The sequence below is a fragment of the Podarcis melisellensis genome, assembly GCF_964234715.1.
Source record: "Podarcis melisellensis genome assembly, chromosome: 14".
Lineage (NCBI taxonomy): Eukaryota > Metazoa > Chordata > Lepidosauria > Squamata > Lacertidae > Podarcis > Podarcis melisellensis.
This window is the reverse complement of record NC_138546.1, coordinates 10078011-10097980: the sequence shown is the minus strand read 5'-3', so window position 1 is coordinate 10097980 and position 19970 is coordinate 10078011. Positions and strand designations below refer to the sequence as shown.

The 19970-nt window shown below is 44.7% G+C and overlaps 1 protein-coding gene across 3 annotated transcripts in view; it reads right to left on the bottom strand.

The window, feature by feature from the left end:
- Nucleotides 1-1033: 1033 nt before the first annotated feature.
- The window catches only part of DAGLB (diacylglycerol lipase beta), a 28443-nt gene continuing 9506 nt past the window's right edge, over nt 1034-19970 (bottom strand). For 2 of the 3 annotated variants that reach the window (XM_081889187.1, XM_081889186.1), the window contains exons 3-16: nt 19631-19782; nt 16517-16691; nt 14886-15147; nt 14219-14344; nt 13900-14027; nt 11238-11364; nt 9825-9908; nt 8147-8224; nt 7863-7943; nt 7587-7714; nt 6466-6534; nt 6288-6360; nt 4481-4734; nt 1034-2107 (exon numbers count right to left, since the gene is read on the bottom strand). In XM_081889187.1, the coding sequence (XP_081745313.1) occupies nt 1912-2107; nt 4481-4734; nt 6288-6360; nt 6466-6534; nt 7587-7714; nt 7863-7943; nt 8147-8224; nt 9825-9908; nt 11238-11364; nt 13900-14027; nt 14219-14344; nt 14886-15147; nt 16517-16691; nt 19631-19782 (1933 nt within the window). In that variant the 3' untranslated portion in view covers nt 1034-1911. The remainder of the gene's footprint in view (nt 2108-4480; nt 4735-6287; nt 6361-6465; nt 6535-7586; nt 7715-7862; nt 7944-8146; nt 8225-9824; nt 9909-11237; nt 11365-13899; nt 14028-14218; nt 14345-14885; nt 15148-16516; nt 16692-19630; nt 19783-19970) is intronic. The other variant, XM_081889188.1, reaches the window with a different exon arrangement.

The window sequence follows — 19970 nt, the reverse complement described above, 5'->3', positions numbered from 1 at the left end:
CTGACAGACTGGCTTGCTTACTCCGAGGCCACATCAGCTCCTGGCAGCCAGCACCTCCTGGCCAGCCCCGGAGACACCATTTGCCTGCCAAGGTTGTAGTCAAGGCAGCTGCAACAAACAGCTGTGCAAGCCTTTGGGAGGCAGAGACACAAGAAGGCATCAGAGAATGGAGGGAAGGAAAGGGACAGAGGTAAAGGTTTCCCACAGCACCCCTGACCATCATTCAAAGCACTCCAGGGTGCCACAGCACACTGGTTGAAAACCACTGAGAGATTGAATCTATTGACACAGATGGATTAAGTTGACCCAGACTGGGCAAAAGCCCTGCAGCGCGAAGGGTTATACAACCGCCATTTTCCGGTCTGGCTGTTGTGTGCATGCACCTGGGTTGGCTTCTGGGTGAATTGTGACTTTGCTACCTATTGCTACCATATGGAAAGTTTGGTTTTAGTCATGCTTGCGTTGGAGTGTTTAGAAAGCCCACAATTTTAACCTTTGTGGATTGTGAACTGGGACAGTATTTGTGATCACAGGATTCCTCAGTGAAGTGTTTGGTGTTTTTTAAAAGACTTTTGTTTTCATGTGAATGCATAACCCACCGTGGAGTGGGTTACCTTCGCTTGGAAGCATCTGCATGTGGGGAAAAACACATAACATTTTCTGATTTTGACAAAGATTGCCCTTCTACAAACAAGTACCAAAAGGCTTGCTGTGCAGATGTCACTTGTACCAGCTTTCATTAATTTCAACTTGTTCTCCACTTCAGTCATCAATCTCAAATGTAAAAAACCAAGGTAAACTGATAACGTTTTTAACCACTACCTTACAGAAATCCCTTTGGCGAAGCAGAGAGAGAAGCCCAGCTAAGGAATACCTCCCATCTGTTGTGATCCAGACTGTGGGATAGGCTTCTTAGTATTTTCCACTGAAAACTAGCAAGCCAAAGTATAGCGTAATGCAACAAGATTATCTCCTATTTCCATTTTCAGTTGGAACCTAAATCTATGAACAAATACCATCACAAAACACTTGATTCTGCTTGGCAAGCAGTTTCTGAAGGACTTGCATTTAGTAAAACATCATTTTAGTGACATCATTTGCTGCACAATTGTTTTAACTGTACAAGATTGCAAGTAGGAATATTTTAAAATTGAAACTTTTTTTACATAGCTAGTCCAAATGATCTTTCACAATTCTCCTAGAATGGGGCAATGTGGAATAATACCATAAGCAAGGATTTAAGCCTTCTATATAATTAAATGAACATTCAGCAGCACTGAACGGTAAGCAAAAGTAGACAAATATTGCACATGAACCCAAGTAGCATTTAAGCCTACAAAAGTTATAAAATGCAGGCTTCCTTCAACAGCAAAGAAAACAAGATTTCTGCCATGAAGGGAAGTGCCAATAATAGGCTGAAGTTCAGCTCACCTCTTGGGGGGTGGGGGTGTCACTTTTGTATATCCGGAACGGTGGTAGAGTTGTCTTCAATTTAATATTTTCATTTTCCCATGTCTCCTTTTTACAAGTGCTTTATCAACCTGGTGGGGTGGCCAGCTCTGCTATGTGAAACAGATGTAAGGCAGAGGTAGACCGTAAAGTATGAACCTATATGGTCACTCTAGCTAGTCTTGCCTTCCTTCCCATCAGCCTCGCAGTTCTCTGTACCAGCTGCCACTGATCAATGGTTAGAAATCACGACGGGCTCACTTGCTTCTGTTAAAGTGAAACAGCTCGCCTTGAAAAAGACCCCAGAAAAATCTCTGCAATGCAAAGAAGTGTGTCCTCTGCTTCGTCCTGAAAATGTTGAAGACCTGCCCCGCTCAGCTCCTACTTTGGGGGCATGAGTGAAGTCCGAAAGGCCTGCCTGTCCAAACACACTTGATAGGCTGCTGTCCTCTTTGTCTTCAGTTATACAATGTTTGTAGAAAAGTCTCCTTGCGCTCGACAAGAAATGCAAGGTGCGTTTTCCTGAGCCAAGCTATTTAGAGCTTTGAGGACGATGTCTGGCATATGATCAGTTATCATCTTGGGGCTTATTAAAATATTACCAAAGGCGGTTTCTTTTGACCAGCTTGCAGTGTACTTGACGTCTGAAGAACACCACCTGGAAAAAGGACAACGTGTCAGTGGAATACTTGCACCCCTGATTTCAGCAGCTATTTCAAACACTGATTGATCTTTGTAAATACATAACGTAGCTCCAAGCACTCAAGCAGGACTTTGAACTCTGCCATTGGAAGCCTTTCCCTGCCTTGTGGATGGCCGCATTCTGACAGGGGCAATCTTATCAGGAGCTGCCTGCCAGCAGTGGACCAGGCTGGGCTGCAACTCCCCAAACCTCACCACCACCTAGGCTGCCCTCTGTGCCCCGCTATGAGTTGAGAAGCAGGCACCATCTGCAGAGGCCCACAGGCTCCTCATCCCTGGTGCATGTGATTTTGGAAGTTCTGTTTAAAAAGGCTGCATCCTCTTTCCTAGGGTAGACAGGAAAAGGAAGTTGATTTTTAGAAATAGCTGCAGCCAAGCCAACACGTTCTGCCTGAACTTCCTGAAAGACAACTTGCCTCCTGTGACTGCGACTTCCACCTGCAATTCACTGCCAGCAGCTGTAGGAGTAATCTCAACGGCAACAGTGAAACGACTCCCTTTCTCCCATGCCACTCCATCCAGGGGCTGAGACAGGAATGTGAGCTTCTCTCAAGATATTCTGTAAGGAGCAGCTGGTATGGCACCCCACTTGTGAAACACCCTCTGTACCTATGACTCCCCCCTTTGAAATTATTCATATTGTCACACTTTTTTTGGACATTACTCTGTTTCACAGATTTTTCTTTTTGCAATCCCCCCTGCTTTTTACAAACTTCCCCTTACTTGCTTTTTTAAAAAAAGAAACATACCACCATCTAAACCGATTCAGTAGAGGTGAGGCACAATGCAAAAAATATGACACACAGTAAGAATAGCTACTCAACGAGCCTCGATGCCTGAGCGCATATTACTTTTTTTTTTTTACCTGTGGAAGGAAACTACAGTACCATAAGAAAATCACTTCTATATTGTTCAATTGCAAAATACAGCAAAAGGGGTGGGGGTGGGGGGGAGGCAGCGGCAGGGTTTTAATAATGTTCTTATCAAAAGTTTTCCAAACCTTGCAGTAATAAATAGTTTTCTGAAACTATTCAGTGGTGAAAATGTCTTAACGCTGCCCTGCTCGAGAAAGCTATTAAAATAGATTCTGTTTTTGTGAGGTCAACAAAAATCCGAGGCAGGGAAGTTGTGCAAAAATGGAGCAGGCTGTCTAGGGCAAGAAACCAGTGGACGCAAGTCCTCAAGCTCTTCCCTCAACCCGATCAGCGATTTTAGGTGGTGGTTAAAAATAAAAGTTCCTTTTCTGCTTTGAGCAAAACAGATGGCAAGTTGAAACACCGTGCCCCTGGAAAAGTGGAAAAAGTGCATAATGAAGGCATAAGAAAACTGTAGTTAGATAGCCCTCTGCTTCTCACTGAGACAACTGGCTAGTATGAAGTACAGTGAGCACTGTGCTAGCTTGATAGGCAATCAACACCATATTTGCAAAAAAAACAACATGTGAGGTGTTAGTACACACCCATGATGCCCTTCAAAGCCCGGAACCAGTGTTAAGAGAGGTGCCTCTCTGCATTAACTTCCATAACTCAGTGTGAAAATCTTTGGGTCAAGCCAGGCTTCCTCAATCTCGACCCTCCAGATGTTTTTGGCCTACAACTCCCATGATCCCTAGCTAGCAGGACCAGTGGTCAGGGATGATGGGAATTGTAGTCTCCAAACATCTGGAGGGCTGAGGTTGAGGAAGCCTGGGTCAAGCCACGCACCTTTTATGTCAAGTAGTCCAATGACCTTGAGCAGAACCTTCAATGCAAGGGCCCTAAGGCTTTGGGGATGATTTCCTTTATCAGAAACAACTCCTCTCTCAAGGACTTCCGAAAGAGCTGCAAACCCAACCTGGGGTGAATTTTGAAGAGGCTGGCTTGATGGGTGAGAGGGTGCTCTGTATTCCTGCATTTTGCCTGCTAAAATGCTTTTGTTGTGATGCTTTATTTTTATGTAAGTTGCCTAGAGTTTGAGAAAAGTGGTATACGCTTATGTTCAATAAACAAAATGCTAGATTTCTGAAAGACTGTTCCATATAGCTTAGGATAATAAATAATTGCAACAGCTGAGCTTCTTGGGACACCTGGTCAGATCGAGGGAAATGTTCTGCGAGCCACACAATACCATTATTATTATCATCATCATCATCATCATCATTATTCAAACCTTTCATTCACCACATTTCCACATCTTTCCTTTCCTCACCGCACCTTTCCTCACTCAATCCTTGCCAAAAGAGTTTTCTGAATGTAAATGCAGATTCGGGGCAGAGAGAGAGAGAGAGAGAGAGAGAGAGAGAGAAAGGGCTGGGGAGCACGGGGTCACTGATAGCAGGTTAGTCGTTTACCTCTTTGTGCTGCTTTCTTCTACAATGTGGATGATTCTCCCAGGGAGAAAGAGGCGCGGATACTGAGCCGGAGAGCTTAAAGACGAGTCGTCACCTAGAGTAGTGTAAGAAGGAGACTGATGAACCATTAAGTTTTCTTCAGCTAGAAGAGGCTGAGTCAAAGCATCTTGGTTTCTACCATCCAGTTCCGTTGGAAAGTTATCAGGCTCTCCTCCAAATACTTCATACCAACAGCCATGTAGCAGGATCTGGTACTGTGCGAGGAGAAATTGAAAGACAAAAGGAGAGCATATGAGAAACCGCGAAGCCATTTGGCTAAGTGGGATCATTTCAGTTTGTGCAGAGAAGTTTTTAAGAACATCTACACCCACAATAATTCTGTGCTGTTATTCCAAAAGTATGACGCCTGGGCAATTACTTCCCTGCTCCCACAATGCAAATCAGAGCAAAAAAGTGAAATCTCATGACATCTTTGACGAACAGGTCCATCATGAAACTAAAGGACTGGAGTCAAACAGACTACTAGCCTCATGGAATAGGTCTATAATATCCTAGCGAGTATGACACTGTCTTTCGATGCCGTGTCAAAAACTGCTTTTGAAACTTCCTGGGTAGCACAGGTGGCTACTGACTGAGGAAAAATGAAACTTTATTTATTTCTGGCTGTCCTGACTGACAACAGCAACAACTCCACAATATCCTTCCCAGCCCTGCCACGAAAGCGCTTTTGAACTGGGAAGATGCCAGAGCCAAGCTAGAATGGAATTTTCTGCATCTAATGAACATGATCTCTAGAATCCCAAATCCTTTCACCACTATATACAACTAACTGCATATGAAACTCCCTACAAGTACACCTGCGCCAGCAATTATTGGACTTGGTCTAGGGAGGAAGTGGATGACTGCAACACATTATATCTGGGACGTCCCTTGCACTTGGTCCAGAAACTGCAACACGGTTGCCGACAGGAGTGAGAGACCCTTCAGCACATAATATCTGTGCTCAGAGTTCGGCACTGGCTGAACCTGATACTGAGTCAAAGCTCTTAACAGCTTGGGACCAGTTTACCCAAGAGAACACCTTTCCCAATACATGGCCACCCCATCAATCTGTGGAAGTAATACTTTTACAAGGGCCATGCAGTGTCTCTTTCGCACTTGTAATGAGTATCTTTTTCAGTGTGACAGGAGCTGCACCCTGAAACCCCTTGCATTGGTTTGCATTGGTTTTCAGTGCTTGCTAAAAAAACAGGTTTTTCGTTTGCCTGCCCAGCTATACATGGCTGACATGTATCTTAACAGGCAGCTTTATTTTACAAAAATAATGCATATATTTAAATGACAGGTTTTACGTATAAAGGGTAAAGGGACCCCTGATCATTAGGTCCAGTCGTGACCGACTCTGAGGTTGCGGCGCTCATCTTGCTTTATTGGCCAAGGGAGCTGGCATACAGCTTCCGGGTCATGTGGCCAGCATGACTAAGCCGCTTCTGGCGAACCAGAGCAGCGCACGGAAACGCCGTTTACCTTCCCACTGCAGCGGTACCTATTTATCTACTTGCACTTTGATGTGCTTTCGAACTGCTAGGTTGGCAGGAGCAGGGAGCTCACCCCGTCACGGGGATTCGAACCGCCGACCTTCTGATTGGCAAGTCCTAGGCTCTGTGGTTAACCCGCAGCGCCACCCGCATCCCGTTTTATGTATACTTGTTGAGAATTTTAACATATACCTTGTGTTTGCAGAGGTTGTGACCATTAAAACAGCATTCAGATTTTTAGAACAAATAAGAACGGTTTGTCTTTTTACCTTGGGTCTGTTACAGTTGGCAACTATCCTAATGATCCTTCTTTTTAGGTCTTCCATGTTGGGCATGCTTAGCCTGTTTGGTACACAACAATGAGGGGGAAGGAGATAAGCACTTATTAAGCCATCTGACCAAGGACATCACTTTCAAACTGAATCAGCAAGTAAGCTGCATCCTTACCTTGGAACAACATCTTTCCCGACAATGACAGATATGATAAACTGCTTAGTATAGTCCGCAAGTGATTTGCTTAAAAAGAAAGGGAGGGTGTTAAAGAAAAGAAATGCTAACTGAAACCTACTGTCAGTTTCCTTATACAGACATGCATTACAAGAGTTTTAATCGCGGAACGGATTATTTTCGTCTTGCGAGGCACCACTGTATGACCAAATATTACCGCTGTTTGCACCACAATCATGTCTCCCCCCTTTAAAAAAAGAAATCAGAACAAGTGGAATGCTTTCCAGAGTGCAAGCCCTTCCCTTTGGACCAGTATTTGGTAGAATTATTTTCCTAGACAATGGTTCCCCTTTTCATGCGCATAATGCGCACATGCAGACATGCATGCAAAGATACAGTATTTGCCCATTGATAGATCTCTGCACATTACCTGCGCCATGCAGGGCTTGCATTTGTGGGGAAGCTGTTCCACTTGCACAGTCCTAGTACCAACCTCGTTGAGCTCAAGGGGGGGGGAAGGAACCTTGTGTCGATTACTAAACCAATCCCACATGTACAGGTCTGTGTACATGTGGAAGTAGATGGGCAGGAGGGATCACATAGGGTGGAAAGCCGTTCTGTTCTTTTATACAGATGATCCTATCTGATCTTACATGCAGAAACCTCCCTGCGGATGACCAAGTCTGGAGCAATAATGGTCTCCTTGTGCTTTTAATTTATTTGCTTTTTAAAAAGAGCCATATCATTATCAGAGCCAATTTATTTTTCATTGCTTACCAGTTATTCAAGAACACAATGTTCTTACCCACTCAGATCGTTGTGCACAGAGGGGGATGAACACGCTACATTTAATAAAAGGAGTCCGAAATAAACTAGAGGAATCGTGGTTCATTTTTTAAACCTATCCATCTCTTACAGGGGAGAAATCTATATGCAGAACCAAACCAGTTCAATTCACATAAGTTCTTCCTAAGCCTACCCAAGTTATCTTTACATCATTTCATGTCCAAGTACCCCCTGGTTTCTCAAAGCTCACCGTGCTAAGCTAGGCTGGGCTCCCTTGCTCTATTTGCCAACAGAATTCTGTCCTGAAATGGAGATAGAAAATTAATATAATTTACCTTAATAAACCCCCTGGTGGAGAAAAGGCGTAACATCGCACACTGGGGAATGCGTTTTTGAGCATGATTGCCAAAATGGAGGCCGTTCCCCCTCCTAAGCTGTGGCCGACGACAACTAGTTTATATTCCTAGAGATAAAAAACACAGAAAGGGCTAGGACACAAACAGAAATACTGATGAACTGAGCAGCTCAGCTAAATGCTTGCAACAGAACATGTTGGAGAGAAGGTGGAGGCAAGGGGGATGCATGCCCAGAGATTGGAAGCGACAACTTACAGGAGCAATTGTGAAGGCTTGGTTCAGAATCCCGTCATTTATTAGCCTTCTGTAAATATAGTTGGCAGCCTGGGTTATCCCCTAGGAGACAAAAAAGCAGTGTCTCAGTTTGAAAGCTTGTTTGTGTTTGCAATATGTGCTTAAATCCAAAGCTCAGTCGGTAGAGCATGAGACCCTTTATCTGGATCTCATAGGAGTCTGCCCAGCGTCTCACTGTACACACAGGAACAAAGAGTTTTGGATCTCCAGGGCTTTGCAAAGTTGTCACAGAACTACCTGCTGACCTTATGCACAAAACCGTTTTCCAGAACGTCTTCCAATGTCAAGTTTTCACAATCTGCTGAGAGATCCGTGAGGACGTCCTGCGTGCAAAATAAGGGAAATGCGGTTTCAGCATTTTGGCTGCCTGCCAAACATACACAAAGTACACCACCCACTGTCAGGATCAGGGACACCTTCTTGCAGAGTTGACACCACTGGACATCAGATGGCAGAGGTTTTATACTCAAGATATTCTGGAAGGCACGTTAACATCTAGAGCGTGGGCTGCCAGCATTGTGACCGCCAGATGCTGCGGACTACAATTCCCATCATCCCTGACTATTGTCCGTGCTTGGTTGGGGCTGATGGGAATTGTAGTCCAACGGCACCTGGAGGGCACCACATTGGCCACCCCTGATCATCACTCATTTTGGCTTCACAGAAACTGACCAAGACAGTGGAGGAATCAAATATGCTTGGCTTGGCTAAGCAGAACAAAAGAATATGAAAAATGAAATACCTAAGAAGTGTTAGCTTCTTAGGAAAACAGACGATATGTAAGAGGTAACTGTTTAAAGTGTATGTATTTGGTTTGCAAAGTCTTACTTTAATAATGAATGAATTAACGCTGTTCTATCTATGATTTTTTCTTATCTTCATTAAGATTTAATTGTATTAGTTTATGTAATTTATTTAGATTTCTGCTTTTCTTCTTTTTTTTGTTCTTTGTAACCTTTTAAAATCTTTTTTCTTCTTTTCACGTTTCACAGTTTTGATTTGTATGTATTTGCAATATAACTCAAAAATTATTTTAAAAAAACAAAACAAATATGCTTGGCTGAAAGAGACAAAGCACATGCTTTTGTAACATTTTTTTTAAAAAAAATATAAAACTATATTTAAAAAATGCTTGGCTGATTATATGGGCTATGGAGGGCACTGTTTATAATAATATAGCAAGCAAAGGAAAGAGATAGCCCAAATAAGGTATCATAGCTAAAATTAGTCTGTGATTTTTTATTTTATTTTATTTTTTGGAATACACTTCTCAGCAAAAGAAGTAATGAGATTAGACTTCTGAGATATATGAAGTGGAAAGACATAGCAGTATTGCTGCATATAACTGATACATTTGATTTTGTTGCGTAGTATTTCTTAAGATATTTAATTTTTAAAATTTGTTTTTTTAAATAAATAAATAAGAAGAGGCTCCTCATGCCAAGTACTACATCTGGCACTACAGGGTTTTGCATATATGCTGCCAGTTCATCGTGTACAGAAAGGTGTCCAAATTATTTTGAAGTCCACTGAAAATGCAACCGGTGGTGATTACAATAGAAGTGTGATATACAGGGATGCACCACACATTTAGATGATGTACAGACAAGTTATTCCTGTATAAGCTTCCCATTCATGCTAGAGCAGCAGCTTTGTCCCTCCAGATGTTGCTGGATGACAATTGTCATAATTCCTGGGACTGATGGGAGGCTGAAATCCAGTTAACACCAGGAGGGCACAACATTGCTCACCTCTGCCCTAGATGTTAAAAGTCCCAGCTAGAATCCCCAAATGATGTTTGTTGAGCCCAAGAACTAATATTTCTGTAACAACTCGCCAGTGATAATCCATGCCAAGCCATAGAAAACAAAAAGTAATGTAAGCCGTGCTGCCAATTTTTCAATTTTATGAAATAGACATTACCTCAAATGACAGGGTTCCTCTCACAGCGACGACGACGGCCTCTTTTTTGTGATCCAGTGCAATGTAGAACGGGATCTCATAAATCTAAAAAACACAAGGGCGGGCATGGGAGCATGAGATCTTCCACACTGGGTCATGCCAGTGATCCGCTTAGCTCAGCCACTGAGTCATCTAAATGCCTCTGGAAGGCTTGTCAAGCAGGGAGAGGTCCGTCCCTTTGTGAGGATCTCTCTGACTGACAGATGATGAGGACTGCCTGCGGGATGAGGAGCCAACGAGGTGGGAATTGCATGGAAACCAGTCACACCAGTCTGACCCCCTGCTTGCTCAATGCAGGATGCAGCTACACCATCCTTGAGAGATGGTTTCCATGGAATTCCTGCTTCATTGGCTCCTCCTGGTAACTGCTGATGGATCCAGCCTCTACAGAGTTATGTATCTTTTTTAAAAAGTCTGTTATGGCAGTGGCCATTGAACTGTCATGTGGTAGCGGGTCCCACAGGCCAAGCATATTTTTTATGCACTGCTTTTTTTCCTTAAAAAATGTTTAGGGGTACTCTCATTTTTACTCAAGAAAACCACCATTTTATAGTTCAAATACAGTCGTACCTTCGAAGTCGAACAGAATCTGTTCCGGACGTCCATTCGACTTCCAAAATGTTCAAAAACCAAAGCGCAGCTTCCAATTGGCTGCTGGAAGCTCCTGCAGCCAATCGGAAGCCCCGTCAGACATTCGGCTTCCAAAAATAGTTTGCAAACCGGAACAGTCACTTCCGGGTTTGCGCCATTTGGGAGCCAAAATGCTCGAGAATTAAGCTGTTTGAAAACCAAGGGATGGCTGTACAGTAAATGGACAAAAGTACAAAGATTCACAAAATGTTTAGGGGTATGCGTCCCCCTGCGTCCCCCCAGAAAAAAGCACTGCTTTTATGTACAGTGAAACCTGTTAAACCTGCCGCTCATTCAACAAACTCGTCCCGTCAGTGCAAGGACTTTGGGATGTGCAACAGAACTTTCCCTCCCCATCATCTCCCCAAGGTGCCCCCTAAATATTTTCTGGGGGTTCCCTCAGAGAAGTTTTGGGGAAGGCACAGGGTACAGGGGGGGAAATCCTTGTGCTAGTGGAACAAGTGCCCTGGATGCCACCCTTTGTGTTTTGAAAGAACTCCTTTCCTTCGTCACCATGTTAAAGCAGAGAGCATTCTTGCCGCAACTGCCCCAACCTTGTCGAATAGGCTTGCTGTCTATTAAAGACTGTTTTCTGTTTCAAACTATGTTTCAGCCATCCTGGTTGGGTCTCTAACCACTGACATCAACAGCCTGAGTGGAAAGCCCCTTTTCATTTCCAGACTTTAAAAATAACCAAGAAATTACTAAGAACCAACTTGGTTTATTTTTGTTCTAACAGCTTACTTTATTGTGGAAGCTGATGTGAATGAAATCTCTGTACTGAAGTCCCGTGATTTTTAAGATCGCTCCAAAATTCATGTTAAGACGATCGCTGCCGATTATATCGGTCTCTGTTGGGCTGCTTCTACAACTTCATAAATTGAAGACAGAAGAAGAAATGAGACATGCAAAATTCAAATCGGCTACACTTCCCTTGTGAGAGGCTTCTTTTGAAGATTGCTAGCACGTCAGTTTTGTTTATTTAATGAATTTATATCCCACTATTTCCTCCAAGGGACACGGGTGGCACTGTGGGTTAAGCCACAGAGCCTAGGACTTGCCAATCAGAAGGTCGGCGGTTTGAATCCCCGTGACGGGGTGAGCTCCCATTGCTCGGTCCCTGCTCCTGCCAACCTAGCAGTTTGAAAGCACGCCAGTACAAGTAGATAAATATGTACCACTCCGGCAGGAAGGTAAAACGGTGTTTCCGTGCACTGCTCTGGTTTGCCAGAAGCAGCTTAGTCATGCTGACCACGTGACCCAGAAGCTGTACGCTGGCTCCCTCGCAACCCCAGAGTCGGCCATGACTGGACCTAATGGTCAGGGGTCCCTTTACCTTTTTACCTATTTCCTCCAAGGAGTACAAGGTGGCATGCATACTGTACATCTCCTCCTCATTTATTCCCACCCTCACAACAACCCTGTGAGGTAGGTTTGGCTGAGAGACAGTGACTGGCCCAAGGTCACCCAGTGTGCATCATGGCTGAGTGAGGTTTCGAACCCTGGTCCGAGTCCAGTACTCTAACCACTACACCATACTGGCTCTCCTTGCGAGTCATAAAGGGAAATGGGGAGTAAGTGCTACAGAACTCAGTGGGACTTGCTATTGAGTAAAACCTGCATAGGTTGCATTACAAATTCTTAAACTGCATAACAGAAGCATAGGAAATCAAGTTAAAATATCATTTCCCCCTGACCCAGTTGTAAGAGGGACTGTCCTCGCCTATCAATCAATCTCTGGGTTCTCATCCCTAATGCAGAATGAGGAGCCTACATCCCTCTAGATGTTGGTGGACTTTGACTCCCATCATACAAGGCTACCGGACAAGCTGGCTGGGGTTTATGGCATTTTGAATCGAATGAGGATGCCACACTGACAAGCCCAGGTTGGAGCAACCCACAAGGACCTGGGAGAGCAGGGTTCAAATCCCCCACTCAGGCACAAAGCCAGCTAGGTTACCGTATTTTTCGCACCATAGGGCGCACCAGACCATAGGGTGCACCCAGTTTTTAGGGGGGGAAATCAAGAAAAAAAAATTCCCCAGCCCCAAAGAGCAGCGTACAGGCTGCGCACAACCTCTCCCTGCCGGAGTGGTTGCGCGCGGCTATGGCACAAGCCAAGGCAGTGAGCGGGATGGATCCCGCTCGCTGTTTTGGCTTCCCCTTTAGCCCCGTGCAGCCTCTCCTTGCCGGGAGACGCTGCGCAGGGCTTTCCTGGCTTTACTGGGAGGTGGGGGGATTCCCTCTCCCAAAAGCCCGCAGAACCGTGCAACCCCTTTAAAGAGATTGCGGCTTCTCCTGGCTTTTCTGGGAGGTGGGAGAAGGGACTGATGCGGCCAGTCAGTCCCTTCTCCCTCCTGTGGAAAAGCCCGCAAGAGCGCACAGAGCTTGTGTGCAGCTCTTGGGGGCTTTTCCCGCCTGCCTCCCCCCCTGCATTCGCTCCGTAGGACGCACACACATTTTCCCTTGCTTTTTAGGAGGGGAAAAGTGCGTCCTATGGTGCGAAAAATACGGTACTTTGCGCCAGTTGCTCAATCTCTTCGACCGACCTCACAGGGATGGTGCAAGGATAACAGAGGACAGGGAGGATAAAAGGGAAGGCAGAAAAACTCCGCAACCAGGGGCAATGTGTCTCTGAATACCAGTTTCTGGGAATCACAAGTGCGAAGAGTGCTGTTGCACGCATGTCCGAATTGTGGCCAATGTGGGGACAAAATGCTGGGGTAGCTCCACTGATTAGAGCGTGGTACTGATAATGCCAAGGTTGCAGGTTCGATCCCCGTAAGGGACAACTGCATGTTCCTGCACTGCAGCGGGTTGGACTAGATGACCCTCAGGGTCCCTTCCAACTCTATGATTCTATCTATGACTAGATGGGATTTTCATCTGATCTACTGAGGATTTTCTTTAGTCCACTCCTGTGACTCAGTCCCCCACCCAGGCAAGCAAGAGGCATTGTCAGAGTTCAAGCACACATTCCCAAACAGATAAAAACATCGGAGTTGCCAAGGAGAGACAGTGAGGGTTGTGGCCTGGAGAAAGACGTAAGGGCCACACAGAGAGGCCTGAGAGCCGCATGTGGCCCCTGAGCATCAGGTTCCCCGCCCCTACATTATGAAGAGCAATTTTATATTTTAAACAACTCAGTTATACAGCTCAGTTTACACCACCCATTCTCTGTTTCCAAGCTTTTTGAACCTATATAAAAAGCTAGCAATTCTTTGAAAAACAACAATCATATTTTGACATGCTAACAAGTTAACCCCCAGAGTGGAGCCTCCTCAAATGCTACACTGCAAACAGCAACTTTCTTATACGATGAGCCACCACATTTAATACTCGCACTTAACATGCCATATTAAAGAATTAAATTTGCCAACCTGTTTTAGACAGTGCATCAACCTACCAGTCTCCTTTAAGCTTACAAAGGCCTGTAAAAGGGTTTGCCATTATGTAGTAGGCCCAACCGTAAGTAGCCACGGCAAACTTCATGTAGTGAGCGGCATTTTCTAATTCTGCATCCAAATCGTCGGCCTGGGGAAGGAACAGAGAGTGAAGGTGGCTATGGTGATGAACATGGGTATAGTGATATCAATTGTGGGAAATTTTAAGAGGTGCCACACCAGACAGGGCTCTCAGAGGTGAGGCTCCCTCCCACAGAAGATCCAAGCATATATGCAGTATCTGAACCTGGACGACGAGTTCAAAACATCCAGCAGTCTTACCGCAGGAGTTAATGGTGACTGAGTAATAATTTCTTCAGGCTCCTTAGGACAATTTTCCACTTTATCTTGCTCTTGGTGGAGAAGAGTCAGCCCTGCTGCAACGTCACTTGGCACCAAGTCGGTGTCCTGCAGAGAGAAAGTGACAGATACGTTCAGAAGAAAACAAAAACATTTACAGGCAGCGACTGTATTTGGCACATCCAATATGAGCAGAATCACATATGCGCTGAGCCCAGAAGTGACCCAAAAACCTCCCAAAAAGGGGCAGAATGGGGTGTTTGCAGGCTTTTCCAAAGGCGTTTCCAATATATCTGATTTCACTTAAACATGTGGTCCCTTGGAACGAAACCCCCACAGAAATTAGGAGTTGCCCATACAGAGAACCTCAGTATCACATCCAAAAGGTACTGAGGAGCAAAAGAAAGACATGTGATTGGTCCCTTTTCAACATGCTTGACGTCACACACAGCGAATTATTTTTAAAAGCACATATATGAGAGACACATCACCATTACGAACAAAGAGCAAACTCTTTACCCTCTTCCCCAGATATTATTAGGGCTGCTCATGTGGCTTGGCCTAGTATCAGAGATGACCCCTATGTCCACCTTGGGCCCCTTTCTCTGGAAAAAAAATATATGAGGAAAAGCAAGCATTTCCTTCTTACCGAGAAGTAGGTGCGGAAAAGCTCAGCAATGGTTGTAAAAGCGACTCGGTGGTCGTCATCTTGCACGATGCAACAGCACATCAATCGGATTCTTTTCTCCCAGACGCGAGTGGCAGACTTCTTAACATTGTAAAACAGCTGGCCTGACTGGCTGCTCTCCAGGTCGCGATTGGCGCAATCGGGAAGGTACACAGTCTTCCTTCCGCCAAGCGGGTCAAAGACGATGACGATGGCCACCACGGTAAAAACAATGATAATCCAGCTGCCGGGCAGAAGGGGAGAATTGCATGAACTCTGGCTGGTGAGGGCTGTTCACGACACACCAGCTCAGTCACACGTTCTAGAAACCTGCGCCAAGAAATTCCAAGTTCCAACAAACGGGGGGGGGGGGGACCCACTGCAATGTTTGCACTGGGAGAGCATCTTATACACGGATACATCTCCCCCCAATTTTCTTAAATCTGAGTCTCCAAAAATACAGTCTTATGCATGGGGAAGTCTTATAGACGGAAAAATACAGTACACCAGCTTTTCCTATTCTGGGGTTCTTCAGATGTTGTAGAACTATATGGGCCACCTCTCCCCAATGAACCAACCCAGACCCTGTGATTGTAATCTGGGGCTCTTCTCTGTGTGCCTCATCCACAGGAGTGTGGCAACACAAGAACGCCCCCCCTCCAAATGGTGGCTCTTCTGCTTGTAGTGTGCTCTCTTCAGAGAGGCCTGCCAGGCACCATCTCTATTTTTAGGCGTCAAGTAAAAGCTTTCTTCTCCCCCAGGATTTTAGTCCTTAAGTACTTTCAAGTACAGTGGTACCTCGGGTTAAGAACAGTCTAGTTTAAGAACAATTTGGTTTACAAACTCTGCAAAACCAGAAATAGTGTCTTGATTTGAGAACTTTACCTTGGTCTAAGAATGGAATCCGAACAGTGAAAGGGCGCCGGCGGCAGGAGGCCTAATTAGGGAAAGCGCGCCTTGGTTTAAGAACGGTTTTGGTTTAAGAACGGACTTCTGGAACAGATTAAGTTCGTAAACCAAGTTACCACTGTACTTGAAGCCTCTTTTAGTGGGGCAGGATCTGTAAGACCGGTCTGCTATTTGTAGATATCCATTTTTTTAGGTATTCGTAGCTATTGTTTGTTGTAATTGGTTTTTGTGTTAATAATAATAACAATCACACACACACACACACACACACAGTCCATCTGGCTGGGTTTCCCCAGCCACTCTGGGCTGCTCTCAACATTAGATTAAAAACATGATAAAACATCAAACATTTAAAAACTTCCCTAAACAGGGCTGCCTTCAGATGTCAGATAGTTGTTTATTTCTTTGACATCTGACGGAAGGACATTCCACAGGGCGGGCACCACTACCAAGAAGGCCCTCTGCCTGGTTCCCTGCAACCTTATACTGTATACGTTGTCTTGGGTCACTTTAGTAAGGAAAGCATCTAATAAATATAAACGACAATATAACTCTCAGTATCCCTGACCATTGGCCTGCTGGCTGGGGTGCATGAGAGATGGGAGCCCAACAATATGTGGAAGCTGCCAGATTGGGCAAGGATGCTTAGGTATGCTAACACCCAACCCAGACACTCGTAGGCGGAGGCAGCTGAACATCCTTACCTGGCAATGACTGTTCCAAATATGGCACTTATCATAGCCCCTTCGCAATTCACTTTGCGGTCTGACACCCATATTGCTCCGACAACAGCCCAGACCAGCTCTGGCAAGAAGAGGGCCAAGCGCAAATACAGCAATTTAGGAAGAGATTTTCTTGGCCCAGGGTTGGAAATGGTTCCTGAAAGGTACAGTTGAAATGAGTAGCATAAAATGGTTTCTCTGGTTTTAAAAGGGGCTTTGCAAGCACAATCATGGCCTAAATGTTCATGTTGCCTGTTCAGTTGTGGGTGAACATATCAGACGACACAGCGATTCTTCAAACAGCTCTTGTTTATTCACAGGCCAGGACAGAACTGAACTGAAGGGCTCAGTCAGCCTGCTTATATAGAGCTCCAGTACCACGTTACTGTAACAACTTTCTAAACTATCCAATCACTGAACGTCACTTTCGATCCTTCATTTGCATAACTATCTACAGTATCCCCCTGCTGGCCCAGGGTGAGAACTTCAGTACATAACATTGCCCATACCTCTGAAAAAGGGGAAAAAACAGGAAGACAAACTTTGCAGATAATGACTACGTCACAAGCAATAAAGCAATGTGTTAATATGGATGAAGGGAAGATATTCACATATGGGCATGTCAAACAGATAGCATAAGCTAGCCCTAATAAATACTCCAGAGCAGCATAGTGGAACACTCCTAAATATGTCTACTCAGACATAGCCTCCACAGAATTCAATGGGGGCTTGCTCCCAGGTTAAGTGGACATGGGGCTGCAGGCTAAGCCTTGCAGCAGCCTTTGAACATTCATCTAAGAGAGAGAGAGAAGAGTGTGCATGAAACGAAACTAAGGATCTCAATCTCTCTCCAGTTAGAAGGTATTGTTTATAGTATTCACAATACATAAAGTGCGGGATCCTATTTCTTTCCGCAGGGCCTGTAAGACAGAGTTGTTCCGCCTGGCCTTTGGCTTGGAATCAATTTGATTCCTTCCCCCTCTTTCTTTTTTCCTTTCTCCTCCTGTGATGAGGCTGCATGTTTTAATGTTGTATTTTAATCCTGTTTTTTAAGTTGTATTTCAATCAACTTGGTTTTTTTATTGGTTGTTAGCTGCCCTGAGCCCGGTCTTGGCTGGGGAGGGCGGGGTATAAATAAATAAATAAATAAAGTTGTTGTTGTTGTTGTTAAGTGGTGAACTATGTCTGTACAAATTCCAAGAAAGAAAGCCCATTCATTTGTATCACCAAAGTCACAAAGGCTGTGCCCACACGTAATGCCAAACCAAGGTTTAGTGTTAACAAGGATGAGATGCAGCTGCTCTCACCTCACCCAGGCAGAACCTAGGTGTCCACTGTCCTAGTTAACAAACTAAACACAACATTATTCTAGATTTAGGGCTTCGTCTGTAGATAAGGGAATAGATCCTGCAATGCAAGATGCAAAGATGCGTCCAATTCCAGAAGGTGATGCATGAACATAAGCAGCCATGGACCAAGCCAATGGCCCATTTAGTCCAGCATCCTGTTTTCACAGTGGCCAACCAGATCATGGAATCATAGAACTGTAGAGTTGAAAGGGACCCCTAAGGCTCATCTAGTCCAACCCCCTGCAAGGCAAGAATCTCAGCTAATCCATCTGTGGCAGATGGTCATCTGAACTCTGCTTGAAAACCCCCAAAGAAAGAGAGCCTGCCACCACCCAAGGGAGATGCCTCTGGGAAACCCACAAGTAGCACCAAAGCACAACAGCGCTCTCTGCATTCGTGATTCCCAGCAACCTCCAAAAATTGCGGTGGAACAAAGTAATTGTGGTGAGAAGCCGTTGATCGGCTGATAACAACACACGGCACTGAACCTGACCGTTTGGGATGGGAAACACATATAACAGAGTCAATATGCAATAATTAATTAATTTAATAAATACCTTTACCGCCTGTCGATAATAAAATTATTCCTGATGAAAATGAGTACAATACAGAACACACACACTCCTATAGATTTTATATGGACTGTGTCCAATAGGACTGCTCTGTCCTCTCCCCGTGAACCCTCAACCCTCCAGAGCAGATTCTGAGGATATATGGAGGGCTGCAGGGGAGTGAAGTGAAGAGGTCAAAATTCGGCTGCACAAATGGATACAACACACACAAATATATGGGATACACACACACACACCCCCCTCTAATGGGACATACACACATGTATACATAATGAATAGCACACTTTTAATACATAGTAAAACTTATGACCTTTTATTACCAATAAAAAAATAATTGACACAAACTTCAAAGGTTATTATTTATTACATTTATATCCCACCCTTCAGCCTGAAAGAATTCATTAAAATGTAATATGGCAATATCCCCATAAACCATAAAACCAACGTGCATTGTAAAACAGCAATCCAGGAGGGGGGGGGAGGGGGGAGGAATGCCATTCTTAACTGGGCCATTTCCAAAGGCCTGAAGCACAAAATAAGTCTTAACCTGACATCTAGTGCTGCCACGTCTCCCATGGGAGGAAGGGAAAATGCACCATCCCTGAACTGCTTTAAAAATGAAGTATTTTTCCTCTGGCTGAGTTTTAATAATCGGAGGGAAAGAATTATTACTAACCAATCTCCAAACATTGCTGCCGTTATTTCAACTGAACACCGAGAATTATCATTTGCTGGATGCTGCATGATGTGCTCACAACAAAATAGTTGCCTGCTATGAGCTCACCACCTAAGAGACTGTACCTTGGAAGTTGAATGGAATCCGTTCTGGAAGTCCGTTCAACTTCCAAAACGTCTGGAAACCAAGGCAGCCAATCGGAAGCAGCGGAGGCCCCGTCGGACGTTCAGCTTCCGAAAATCGTTTGAAAACCGGAACATTCACTTCTGGGTTTCGATTGTTCGGGAGCCGATTTGTTCGGGAGCCAAGGCATTCAGGATAATAATAATAATAATAATACTAACAACAACAACAACAACTTGGCCTCCCCAGCCACTTTTGCTGGATTAAAGCTGGATGCCAAGCCTCTTTATTGGCAGTCTAAGAGCAGTTTGGACGGGCGTCACTTTGCTTTTCATACAGGCTAAACAATTGTAATGCGATGCAGAATGCCACTCACCTTGCATGCTGATGTACAAAATAGAACACAGAGCACATATTATGGCTGCCAGGAGAACGAGGAGGACCAGCAGGTAACTGTGCAGCAACGCTCCACCGGCGCAGTTAAACTGCCCTTTGTGGATGGAGTACAAAACCAGAATTCCAATCCACCTGCGAGAACAAAAAACAAAAAAAAAGGCACAAGCCGTCAGCTACGAAGGAAGCCTGGGCCAAGATGCAGATCCTCAGTGAAATCCTATATTAATGCACTTAGAAGAAATATACAGGGTGTGGAACCTCAGACCTGGGGGCAAATGTGGCCCTCCAGGCCTTTCCATCTGGCCCCTGGGACTTTTCCC